Genomic DNA, 13,919 nt, shown 5'->3' on the forward strand with positions numbered 1-13,919 from the left:
CAGATTCCGGCCCAATACTTTGTGCCTGAGACAATCATGAGTTATTTAGTCTCCATTAAACATGGCAAAAATTCTGTCTGCAGTGTCTTACTGCAGAGTTTACTCTAATGTATCTCAAGGTTAACCTGAGTCACTGATGCAGTTATCGTCAGAACACGGGCTGATACTCATATTAATTAGCCAGCACCTATATTAAAAAAGCACTTATGACATTTCTGTTATGTAACCTCTTTCCCCTTCCATTAATTTTAGCTAGGCATTCACCAATTCATTCTCGTAAGTGCTTTCATTCTGAACACAGACTCTGGTTTCCTAGACAACTAATGGAAATTAATAATGGAAATGATACAAGAAGCTGAGTCATCTTGATCTCCCAAGATTCCAAAGGTCACATACATACTCAATGTCTGAAGAGATACTATTTACATTTGATTAGTGTTCTTCAAATAGTCTCCATTTTCCATGATATTTTTGAGTTATATTAATAAAATTGCAGAAATCACGTGTGACTTTCCCATACTGTTGTGATATTTATGAGTTCAGGAATATATATTAATACCATTTAATTAATAAAGTGACAATGGCACTTTAAGTGCACAACCAAAAAGGACATTAGCATCTGATAAAGTGAATTGCAAAACACTACCAGGTCTCCGAACAGACGTTTACGTAATTAGATGACTGATGGCACGGGGACTCTACCAGATTTTAATTTCAGTGTAATTAATTGTAAAGTAAAAACAATAACAAATGCAATGTAAAAGTCTACCCTGAAGCAGATGTAGTGTATATCAGCATGAATGTATCCCAGCAGCCAGTCTGGTAGATGTTTAGTAGAGTTTGGGGAGCAGGTTGTTCCTGGTTGATGCAAGAACTGTGCTTTCCCAACAGTCTCCACAGTACAATGATAGTGTTCCTTTAATTCTTGCTTCTCCTATCATATCTTGGCTTTTGTACATGTATTGAATATACTTATAATCCAAAGTAAAGGAGTTAATTTGTTATGTTTTAAAATCTCTTTTATAATTTAATGTTGTTATACTTTGATTTTATTGACCCTATCCCAACCAAGGCACCATATATGAAGATTTAGTAAATGGAGGACACAGACAGTATGGTTTTGTAGTTGGGAAGGCAAAAAAGTCAGACACAGGCTCCTAGATGGCACAAAGTATTCGGTCTGCTTGCTGTTGGATTATACGTGCAGTTTTCTGCCAGGGAGTAATGCGCTGAGGTAGAAATTTGGGCGCGCCTATTTTTGGGCAAAGGGACACATTCCCTGCACCTGAATGTTGAGTCCGGAGACACCCCCAATATTGGGCCTTGGGCTTCATTTCAAGGGAGCCAGTGTTGCGCAAACAGCCAGCTGGTTAAGAGTAAACCAAGATCACTCAGGTAAGTGAGGGCCGGGGAGGGAGCTCAGAGGTCGGGGGTCAGGAGATTGGGAGGGGGATCAGGAGTCGTGGGGGGGGAATCGGAAGCCAGTAGATAGGAGGTTGGGAGGGGATCAGGAGCCGCGGAGCGGAATTGGAGGCCGGGAAGGGGAATTGGAGGCCGGGTTGGCGGGAGCGCGATGATCGGGGGTTAGCAGTGGCCCGCGTTCTTTAAATGTGGGGTCGGGAGAAGCATTCCTGCTCCTCCCAGCTCCACATTCAGGTAAGTAAATTTGAAAAACTTACCATTTTGGTAGCAGATGGTCCCAATATTTGGCTTTACTGAGTGCCGCCGGCGCTGGCTGGCTCAGGGCAAAACAATCTTGCAGTGGAGGCCTCAGATATTGGGCCCATTATTTGCATATGCAAAGGGGCTAACATCAGCAAGTCACAGTTTTGGGTGTTACTTAGTATACATTGATTGCAGCACACAGCAAGGTTAAATGCAAGGAACAGCTCCCATACAGAGGTCTAACAGTATATCACAATCTTAGCATTCAAAGGATTTCCCTTACTATACTAATGGGATATTTTCTTTTCTCACATATTGTCTTCATGATCTCCATTCCTCACTCACTCAGCACCAAGTGGCTACTCATCCTCTGTGATTTCAACTGTCATCTATATTCCACTAGTCTTCTCTCTTTCAATTTCTCTGTACTTCTGTCCTCACAAACTCACTCTCCATATAACCAACCTCCATTGCCATCCCCTCAATTTCATAATTTCAAGAGATCTTGCCACCGCTGAGGTTTGTATCTCTCCATTTCCCCCCATACCCCGTCTCTTACTGTCTCCAATACCCTCTTTGCTCCCTTTGCTACAATTTCCACCTCTGCACCCTTAAAGCTGAATGATTTAGTCTGAAGTGCACCTGGCACAACTGACCTGCTTGTTTCCCTCCAGATCAGGCTCAATCATCTAGAGTAATACCATGCCTCCTACTCCTTGTCAAAATCCTTCCACTGCTCCAGGATTACTCTTGTGGGTAAAGACAACAGCCTTTTCTTCTTGATGACAAATTGCTGCCTTTGCTCAGGCTCTGTCCCCTCACTGGTCAAGACTGCCATCATCATTCCCTCCCTTCAAAAAAAATCTCAATCCCCGTCTTTTCCAAACACTTTAGCAAAGAGCCAACAATGGACAAATAGCTTTCTTCTGTTGTAAACTTCTATGTTTCTACTGCCCTATCTCCAGCCATCTTCACATGCAGGACCAAATGTAAGGAACTATTTTTTTTTTATCTCAGACTTAGCATTTTACTTATTTAGCTGACTCCTCCTCTATGCCATATCACCCTACAGCTTCTCTCCCATCTCTTCCCCAAGCTGTCACCAGGTTCAGCTCCTCGAAACGACCCACCTTTTGGGCTTTTGATCCCCTCCCAAACCCAACTTCTCATCACACAACTACAATTGCCCAATACTCACCGTCATAGATAATGGCTCCCTCTGCTCAGGCTTTGTCCCCTCACTAGTCAAGACTGCCATCACCATCATTCCCTCCCTTCAAAAAAACCTCAATCCTGTCTTCTCCAAGCACTCTAGCAAACAGCCAACACAGACACAATGAACAAATAGCATCCTTCTGTGTTGTAAACTTCTATGTTTCTATTGCCATATCTCTAGCCACCCAGCTCTATGTCTACCTCTACCAACAGCCCCACATTGAATCCTTTCAATCTGGTTTCCACTCTACTCATACACCAGTCAGCAATAGCTTCCTTTGTGACAGCAGTCAAGATGACCTCTGTGGCACTCTATCCTCCTCCACTATATCTCCTCTAGTCAACCTCTATGGCATTGCCCTAGCTTGGTTCCATTCCCAATGAAGTCAGCATATCTCCTGTAATGGCTTCTCCCCCTATCCCCTCACAGTCACCTCGGTACTGTCTAATACTCCCCTATACTTCCTTATCTTCCTGCTGCCTCTTGGTGATATCATTCACAAGCATGGGGTCAGTTTTCACATGCATGCTGACAACACCTATCTCTATTTCTCTGCCACCACTTTTGACTCATTGACCACCTCTGTGCTGTCTGATATCTTAGCTGACATCAACCCTTTGGTCAGCAAGATCTTTCTTCAACTTATCAATAAGATTGAAGCCACCCTGTTCTGCTCCAGCCAAAACTCTGCACTTTCCTTGCAGGTAACTCAGGCTAATCCAATGGTGCACACCCTGTGCCCTGTTTTACCCTAAGCTTAGCTTTGAGCTCCACATCCTAGCCACCACAAGATCATCTTTTTCCATCTGCACAACTCCACCTCTACCTCACCCTCACTGAAATGCATACCTATGCCTTTGTCAATTACTCTAATAGTTTCCTTGCTATCCTCCCAAGTTCTGCCCTTCACAAACTACAACTTGATCAAAACTCCACTGCTTGCATGCTATCTCACATTAAGTCCCACTCCCCTTCACCCCTTTCCTCACCAACCTTCATTAGTTCCTCATTCCCAATGCATCATCTTCAAAATCCTTGTTCCCAACTATAAATCATTCCATTGCCTCATCCCTCTCTATCTCTGCAATCTCTTGGGAAAGTAGTCCCGGTTGGATTGTTATCTTATGTATATGAAATAAATTTCATTTTCATGTAGGGGAGATAGCAGCAGTTTATCAAATTGGCTACATGTTGTCTAAAGTGCCCTGACCCACTAGGCTAATTAGTTCCTCTGAAATCTGCATACTACTATCAGTTTCAAAGATGGAACTCCCCTAAAGCAGACCTTTTTCTAAAATCTGTTTTTTTAAAAAAAAACTTATACTTTGCAGTATTTGATTTTCTCAGTGAAAAATTAGTTATTTATTGTATGGTAAAAATGTTTTATTTAATACATTAATAAAAAAATTCAACAAAATAGATCTCAAGTTGTAACTGTCCATTGTATTTTGCACAGAACTTGAAACAAAAGTCTTCATACATCATGTAGCACAATCCAAAAAGTGTTCAATGTTTCCTCATGTCTAGGATTTGCCATTTTACTCAGCTTTACAACTATGGTCTTAAAATTGCCTTAAACCAGATTTGACTTGAATAGGAAAACAGGTTAACTCTTTGAAAGCTGAATTTTATTTGTAGTTTACAGGGTGAGTACAGCTGTAACCTCTACACATCAGCACTGCCATATTTTGTTTCCTTTTTCTCCTTAAGGTTCATTGTGGCATGGTTTCAAGGGCATCAGCAGCCCTTTTGTACCTTGCCCAAGTGGCCAATCTTCATGCTTGAGCTTAGACAGTGAGCATTGGAGAGTTATTCAAAGGCGTGGGCAACAGAACAGAACTGAACCCAATCTCATCTATGTCCAAAGCCAAAATACAAGCACTTTCCAGCAGGATCACTGAATAGCAATTAGAGCAAAAATCCTGCCTTATTTTTTTCTCTCTCTGTAAACTATAGAGATTAAGGTCAATTGTAGTGCTCCTAATGCTGCCACCCAGGCTGAGATCAGCAAACTCAGCACAGACCAGAAAAACAACCTGGGATTTTCCTGGTCTGCATGCTGGAATTGCACACCATACAGTGCATTCACCAAATTAGCCTTTGGGCAACTTTGGTGCTGGCACATTTTTAAAATACTTTTTAAACCCAACAAAAGGACTAACTCCTAAAGATTTCCCTTTAAAAAGAGCTCATAAAAAGGAGCTCATAAAAAACAGCTGCAATTATGAGGAATTGTCCTTGAAACTACTACATGCTAGCAGTTGCTATTCCTCCTGGGTTCATTCTGCAATGAGAAAGAAAGTAGATTGCTCCACATTTGTTTCTAATTCAGCTCAGTTCTATACCATGCCTACACCGTAATTACAATAGTTGGTTTGCACCTAATTTGTGCTTGTCTGAGCTAATTAGATTCAGAATGTATACTTTTAAATAATTTCTTTAAAGGAAGGTATTTTGGTAATAATAACATTTGCTAACAATGCCAAGGTGACCAGATGACTACTATAAGAGTGTTTTGCAATGTTCAAAAGGAACTCTGAATCAATTACTTTAGAAGTGGAGTTATTATTATTATTATGTAAGCAAATATGGCAGCCAATTGTGCACGGTAAGGTCCCACAAAAACAACAAATGAAATAATTGACCAGTTATTCTGGGGTTTTTTTTGTTGGCGGCGTTGATTGGACAAAAAAAAAGCATTGGCTCAAAAAAAACATTTTTCCCAATCATATGGTGCGATCTTACCAGAAGAATCATTGCATCAATAAAGAACATAATGGAACATAACAATATAAGAAATAGGTGCAAGATAGGGCCAAACGGCCCCTCAAGCCTCCTCCGCCATTCAATAAGCTGATCCTCAACCTCAACTGTACTTTCCTGCCCGATCTCCATATCCCTTGATTCCCCTAGATGTCGAAAAATCTATCTATCTCAGTCTTGAATATACTCAACATCCACAGCCCTCGGGGGTAGAGAATTCCAAAGATTCACAACCCTCTGAGTGAAGAAATTTCTCCTTGTCGCAGTCTTAAATGGCCGACCCCTATCCTGCGACTATGCCCTCTAGTTCTAGACTCTCCAGCCAGGGGAAGCAACCTCTCAGCATATACCCTATCAAGCCCCCTCAGAATCTTATATGTTTCAATTCATTCTTCTAAACTCCAGACAGTATAGGCCCATTCTACACAACCTCTCCTCATAGGACAACCCTCTCATCCCAGGAATTCATCTAGTGATCCTTTGTTGCACCACCTCTAAGGCAAGTATATCCTTGGAGACCAAAGCTGTACACAGTACTCCAGGTGAGGTCTCGCCAAAGCCCTGTATAATTGTAGTAAGACTTCCTTACTCTTGAACTTCAACCCCCTTGCAATAAAGGCCAACATGCCATTTGCTTTCCTAATTGCTTGCTCTACCTGTATGCTAACTTTTTGTGTTTCTTGTACCAGGACACCAACATTTAATAGTTTCTCACCATTTAAAAAATATTCTGTTTTTCTATTCTTTCTACCAAAGTGAATAACCTCACATTTCCCCACATTATACTCCATCTGCTACCTTCTTGCCCACTCACTTAATCTGTCTTTATCCCTTTGCAGATTCTTTGTGTCCTCCTCACAGCTGACTTTCCCACCCAGCTTTGTATCGTCAGCAAACTTGGATACACTACACTGGGTCCCTTCATCCAAGTCATTAATATAGATTGTAAATAGCTGAAGCCCAAGCACTGATCTTGCAGTACCCCACTAGTTACAGCCTGCCAGCCTGAAAATAACCCATTTGTCCCTACTCAGTTTTCTGTCTATTAACCAATCCTCTATACATGCTAATATGTTACCCTCAACCCCATGAGTCTTTACCGTGCGTAACAACCTTTTATGTGGCACCGTATCGAATGCCTTTTGAAAATCCAAATATACTGCATCCACTGGTTCCCCTTCATCTACCCTGCTAGTTACATCCTCAAAAAACTCTAATAAGTTTGTCAACATGATTTCCCTTTCATAAAACCACGCTGACTCTGCCTAATCATATTATGACTTTCTAAGTGCCCAGTTATCACTTCTTTAATAATGGGTTCTAGCATTTTCCCGACAACTGATGTCAGGCTAACTGGCCTGCAGTTCCCTGTTTTCTCTCTCCCTCCTTTCTTGAATAGCGGGGTTACATTTGTAACCTTCCAATCCGCTGGGACTGTTCTAGAATCTAGGGAATTTTCGAAGATCACAACCAATGCATCCACTATCTCTGCAGCCACCTCTTTTAGAAGCCTCGAATGTAGGCCATCAGGTCCATGGGATTTATTGGCTTTTAGTCCCATTAGTTTCTCAAGTACTTTTTCTCTACTGGTAATTACTTTAAGTTCCTCACTCTCATTAGCCCCTTGGTTTCACACTATTTCTGGTATGCTTTTTGTGTCTTCTACTGTGAAGACAGATACAAAATATTTGTTTAATGTATCTGCCATTTCCTGAATCCCCATTATAATTTCTCCTGTCTCAGCCTCTAAAGGACCAACGTTTACTTTTGCTACTCTCTTCCTTTTTACAAACTTGTGGAAGCTCTTACAATCTGTTTTTATTTTTCTTGCTATTTTACTTTCATATTCTATTTTCTCCCTTTTTATCAATTTTTTCGTCGTCCTTTGCTGGTTTCTAAAACTCTCCCAATCCTCAGGCTTTCCACGCTTTTTGACAACATTATAGGCATCTTCTTTAATCTAATACTATCCTTAACTTCTTTAGTTAGCTACGGATGGATCACTTTTCCTGTGGAGTTTCTACTTCTCAATGGAATGTATATTTGTTGAGAATACTGAAATATTTCTTTAAATGTTGGCAATTGTTTTTCAACCGTCATACCCTTTAATTTAATTTCCCAATCTACCTTAGCCAACTCGCCCCTCATACCTATGTAATTGTCTTTATTTAAGTTTAAGACTCTAGTTTCGGACTTAAGTACGTCACTCTCAAACTCAATGTGAAGTTCTATCATATTATGATCACTCTTCCCCAGAGGATCCTTTACTGTGAGATTACTAATTAATCCTGTCTCATTACACAATACAAGATCTAAAATAGCCTGTTCCCTGGTTGGTTCCGTGACGTATTGCTCTAGGAAACAGTCTCAAATGCATTCCATGAACTCATCCTCCAAACTACCTTCGCCAATTTGATTCACCCAGTCTATATGAAGATTAAAGTTCCCCATGCATTACCTTTGTTACAAGCTCCTATTATTCCACGATTAATACTCTGTCCAACGGTGTAGCAACTATTAGGGGGCCTATAAACTACTCCCAACAGTGTTTTCTGCCCCTTGTTATTTCTTATTTCCACCCATACTGATTCTACTGCCTGATCTTCTGAGCCAAGATCCTTTCTCACCACAGTCCTCATGTCATCCTTTATTATTAGAGCTACACCCCCTCCTTTTCCATTCTGCTTGTCTTTTCTAAACATCATGCACCCTGGAATATTTAGTTTCCAATCTTGGTCAGGTTGCAACCATGTCTCTGTAATGGCTATTAGATCAAACCCTTTTATCTCTATTTGTGCAATTAATTCATCTATCTTGTTATGAATGCTCTATGCATTCAGATAAAGAGCCTTTAACTTTGAATTTTACCATTTTTTCCAGCTTTGGCCTTACTTGTTGATGCTCTATTATTGGTAAACTCTCTGTCCCTTCCTGCTACACTCTGCTTACCTTTACCCAAATTACTACACTGTTCCGTTGCCTTGACTTTTCTCATTAGATTTCTAAATTTCGCTTCCTGACACCTCCCCCAGTTTTAGTTTAAAGCCCTATCTACAGCCCTAGTTATTTGATTTGCCAGGACCTAGTCCAAGCCCGGTTTAAGTGGAGCCCATCCCAATGGAACAGCTCCCGCTTTCCCCAGTACTGGTGCCAGAGCCCCATGAATCAAAACCCCTGTCGTCCACACCACTCTTTGAGCCACGCATTTTACTCTCTGATCTGTTTGTCCCTTTGCCAATCTGTGCATGGCTCAGGTACTAATCTGGAGATTATTACCTGAGCCACACTTGTTTTTAAAGAAAGTCCAGTAGGGATGTCAAGCAATACATCTCTAGCAATACCGTTTGGTTCATTCACACTGTGGTGGACAAAATGAGAGTGAATTACCCCCGAGTTCACCAGGTCTGGAGAGACAATTCAAAATGGCGTCTCCAGAATGCAACCCGAGTTTGCTGGAGTTGCCGGACACCGCAGACCGATTACACTTACGTCGTGACGTTATGATGGTCGGAGTGCATTCACCACAAGACAGAGCGTATGTAAAGTTATGTTTTAAGGTTACGTTATCGGTAATGTAAGGAAGCTGCTTGAAAGTTACTTGGGCACAAACATTCTTCTCACGAATAAAAACCCGCTTTGAGCAGCAAGTGGGAGGGGCTTGATCGCATGACGAAATCACCGCGTGATGACATCATAACACCACTGCCTTTCGCTTGCTGAAGTCAAACTGCGGTCTGCATTCGGTGTTGAGGATCCGCGCCTTCAGTCCCATGTAATCTGAGGTTATTGCTGTTAGTTCCTGTTAACAACATCGTCAGCATCGCAGCAAAGTGCAGATCGTTTTGTTGCAACGTTACGGTGGGTGTGTGAATACAACCTGAGGTCATCATGAGTTACATGCAGAATGAAGCACTGTTTTATAAATCATAACTTCCCATCAAGCATCTTCAGTGCGGGCTGAAAGATGTAATAGTTCAAATATTGATTTTCAATTCACAGCGTTTTTATAATAACTGAAAAAGATATTTTACTTCAACATTCAAAACTTCGTCAATGCTTAACAGCTTAACTTGTATTTATGTACATTACAAGAAATTATTTAAATCTTGCTTGCAGATGCTATATCTATGCTTCCAGATATAATTAGTAAGTGTTCTAATGAGGCCGAGAGGTTTTTTTTCGGGAGGCATCTACAAAGCCTCATTAATTTTAAATGGAAAATTGGGGTTATCTTTCAAATCATCCAATGTTACAGAATAGTTGGAATTCCAATCTCTTTGAAACAGACTTATTAGCTGATGGTGAGCTGTATCATCTTCATTCTTTTCTGATGTCTGATTAATGAGAAGACCCACTCCAGTTGTAGAATTGAAGTAGTCAAAAGACCAATTTGAAGTACCTGGAAGTCAATAACATTTATTTAACAAAAAAAACACATTTACAGTTTGAAGCAAAAACAGAAACCTCCCTCCAAAATCTGAGCAATGCTCATCTACATATATAAAAAAATTGAGCATAGAATCGCTTGCAAGCCTAAAAATGTGTGTATTTTCTACTATGTAATGCCAGACAAAATGGTTGACTGTAAATTTCTATGACTCATACAAGTTCAAACCTTCACCTTGACTGAGAATCAAGCTTATCTACGCCCGTGGCCCAATTTCACCAGTTCTTAACCAAGTGATCAGATGGAATGCATTGTGGTCTTGGAGTATTCCACATAGTGAACGGAGGTGGTGGAGGCGGGGGGGGGGGGGGGGTAATCAAGATTAAAATATATTTCAACAGATTAAAAATATGTACAATGTGGTCACCATGTTTCAGGGAAGAGACACATCAGACAAATGGGGCTAGACAAATAAAGTTGAAATACTGTATTAATATCAAGTTATTGTCTTGATTATTGAAAAATCAGAAAGTACAGGGACGAGTAGATTTTAAAGTGAGTGGTTTGAAAAATTTAACCACTGGCGAAAATAAGCTATTAGTATGAAAGGGATGATGCAGAAAAATATTTATTTAGTAAAGAAAAAGAACTAGCATTTATATTGTGCAATTCACATTCTCAGGCCATTCCAAAGCACTTCACAGGACAGCAGGTATGTCCTATCCCTGATAAAACTGGATAAATCTAACCAGGCCAATTACTTCCCTATCAGCTTTCTCCCAATCATCAGTATAGTGATGGAAGGAGTCAGCAATAGTGCCATCACATGACACCTACTAACCATTAACCTGCTCACTGACAGACAGGTTCAGGTTCTGCCAGAATCACTCAGTTCCAGATCTCATCGTAGCCTTGATTCAGCTGTTAGGTCCATGTCTGGATATCAGAGGAGAGGCAAGAGTAGCTGCCCTCAACATCGAGGCAGCATTTGACCAAGTATGGTCATCACAGCCCCAGGACATCACTGCAGCAGCTCCTTGCGAAAGTGTCCTTGGCCCAACCATCTTCAGATGCTGCAACAATGACCTTATCTCCGTCATAAGGTCAGATGTGATAAGATCAGTTTGCTGATGCTTCCAGTTTTCAGCTCCATTCACAACTGCTCCAATAATGAAGCAGCCCATGCCAGCCTGCAGCAGAATCTGGATAACATCCAGGCTTGGGCTGACAAGTAGCAGGTAACATTCACACCACATAGGTGTCGAGTATTGATCTAATTCTGGTTTATAGTTGCTCGTGGTTGTGCGTCTTTATTCATTTCAGAAAATTAGTAACTGGAACAAGAGAAAGTTCAGCAATTTCCCCTCGACCTTCACTGGCACCACCATCACCATCTTCGGGTCGCCACTGAGCAGAAGCTGAACTAGACCAGCCATCTCAACAACATGGGCTCGATATTAGCACCCGCTATCGGGTGCGTTCCTGGCGGGAGGGCTCCGAAAATCGGTGAATCCCGGAGCGGGTCGGGAGCCCGGCTCCAACCCGCCCACTTCCGGGTTCCCCACAGACGTGCTGACGTGCGCGCGCAGCCCCCGCATGTGGGACTCCCGCAGGCAATTAAAGCCGGCGGGGTGCCACTTAAAAGTATTTATACTGGTATTTCAGGTCGTTAACAGACCTGATTAAGGAGATATTTCAGGAGGGGTGGGATTTTACAAACAACTAGGACTGTTTCCCGTACTGGGGGAAATACTCACAGTTGAAATGGACGTGTTGCAGCCATCAGCCTGTGGCAGCTGCAAAGGTCCATTTGACAGGTTGGGAGTGGGGGGGGGGGGAAAGAGACCCTCACTCATTGCAGGAGGCCACTCTGTCACTTTGGACAAAGTTTGGCCTCCACCACCCTCCTCCTAACACAAAAAATCACCAACTTGCACACTTACCCCGGGGTCCAGACACATGTACCTACCTTGCGGACCCCCTCAGATGTACATCTTCCGGAGGGGGTCGCCGTAGCTGCAGTCATGACCTCCTCGGAGGACGAACAGCATCACCAGCCTCGCCGTCCACCTCTGACACATGGAGCTCCACAACACAGTGCTATGACACATCCACCTACACAGCAGGAGGGAGGGCAAAGGCAGAGAGAGATGCGTCGCAGAGGGCACTACCCTCGCTCAGCTTCCTGGACCTCTATGAGCAGCAGTGCACACGAAGGGCTCAGAGTCACTCAATATGTAGTCGTGGACATCTGCAGCCTCCTTCATGCCGAGCTGCTCCCGGCTGGCCCTTCTTACCTGTCGCTGTCAAAGTCGCCGGGGACATTGCCGACGTCTCTGTCGTCTGCACAAAAGAGCCCTGCAAATACACCTACACCCACTCTGCAGTGACACAATGGGTGGCATCAGGTGTGGGTCTTCATTATGATCCTCAGGAAAGGGCATTATTGCACAAACCAGACAAGATTTGCAAAGACGTGGCAGTAGTGGTGCCAATATAATATGTGATGTGAGTTACTCAGAAATTAAATATAAGTAAAAACAATGACAAACCCTCAAACATCCTTGTGCATCCCCTTCATGCTCACGACACGTTTGCCTTACGCTTCCTACTGCATATATGTGATACATGCCCTGTGGCTGCAGCACAGGTAGTGGCAGGTTGATTGAGGCTGACTGTGAAAGAGATGCATGAGAGGGTGAGTATGAGATAGATCCATGAGATTGTATGAGGATTGGGTTGAGTGGTAGTGGTGGGATGAGTACTGGCGAAGTGAGTAAGTGCAGGTAAGATGAGGATGAGGTTTGAGTGGGTGTGAGGGGTGATGTGACAGAGTAGTGTTGGCAGTGCAGAAGGAGGTGTGGGGTGGGGGCGGTGATGTGGCAGACAGAGTGTAGGGGAATGAGTAAGTGTACTCACTTTGGCTGACCTACTTAGGTCATTGCAGCGCCTCCTGCACTGTATGCAGGTAGGCGATATGTTGGTGGTGCAGGTGACCTCCTCTGCCACCTTGAGCCAGGCCTTCTTGGTGGCAGAGGCAGGCCGCTTCCTCCCGCCCGCCGGGGGGGAAGATCTCTGTCCTCCCCCTCCTTCTCACCCCATCCAATAAGAGCTGGAGTGAGGCATCATTAAACCTGGGAGCAGCCTTCCCCCTGGGCTGCTCCATGCTGTAATTTTTCCTATTTCTTTCAGCATCAGTCAGTGGCGAACTGCCCCTTTAAATAGGGCTCCTCCAGCTGACAGACCTTACTGCGCATGCGCAGTCCGCCCGACGCGCAGCTCAGCAGCGGGGAACCCGGAAGCAAAGGTAAGTGGCTCCAATCAGCCTGCGATTGCGCGCGGGGCAGACTGATTTCACCGGGCACGTTACCCACGCACCCAATCGCCCCCCCTCCGCTGCGAACCTGCCGCCCTGGTAATATCGAGCCCCATGGCTACAAGGACAGGGCAGAGGCTGGGTACTCAACAATAAGAGGCTCACCTCCTGATCCCTCAAAGTCTATCTACCATCTACAAGGCTCAAGTCAGGAGTGTGATGGAACACTCCGCTTGCTTGGATGGGTGCAGCCACAAGAACACTCAAGAAGCTCAACACCAGTTCACTCGATTGGGGTCTTTGTCACTATGTGCAATATCCACTCCGCCCATCAATGGCACACATTGGCTGCAGTATCTTCAATCTACAGGATGCACTGTAGCAACTCACCAAAGCTACTACAAGAGCACTTCCCTCTGCTGCAACCTCTACCACCACAAAGGAAAGAACATCAATGTCATGGGCACACCATCACCTCCAAATCACACACCATCCTGATTGAACATACACTACCATTTATTCATTGTTGCTGAGTCAACATCCTGGAATTCCTTAGCTAATACCATTGTGGG

General features: G+C 43.3%; 1 protein-coding gene across 8 annotated transcripts in view; it reads right to left on the bottom strand.

The window, feature by feature from the left end:
* LOC137326515 (5'-3' exonuclease PLD3) overlaps positions 1 to 13,919 on the bottom strand; it is a 117,246-nt gene that overhangs the window by 65,102 nt on the left and 38,225 nt on the right. For all 8 annotated transcript variants that reach the window (XM_067991670.1, XM_067991673.1, XM_067991671.1 and 5 more), the window contains one exon: positions 9,134 to 10,043. In XM_067991670.1, the coding sequence (XP_067847771.1) occupies positions 9,835 to 10,043 (209 nt within the window). In that variant the 3' untranslated portion in view covers positions 9,134 to 9,834. The remainder of the gene's footprint in view (positions 1 to 9,133; positions 10,044 to 13,919) is intronic.

This window comes from Heptranchias perlo, chromosome 10 (assembly GCF_035084215.1).
Source record: "Heptranchias perlo isolate sHepPer1 chromosome 10, sHepPer1.hap1, whole genome shotgun sequence".
Classification (NCBI taxonomy): Eukaryota; Metazoa; Chordata; class Chondrichthyes; order Hexanchiformes; family Hexanchidae; genus Heptranchias; species Heptranchias perlo.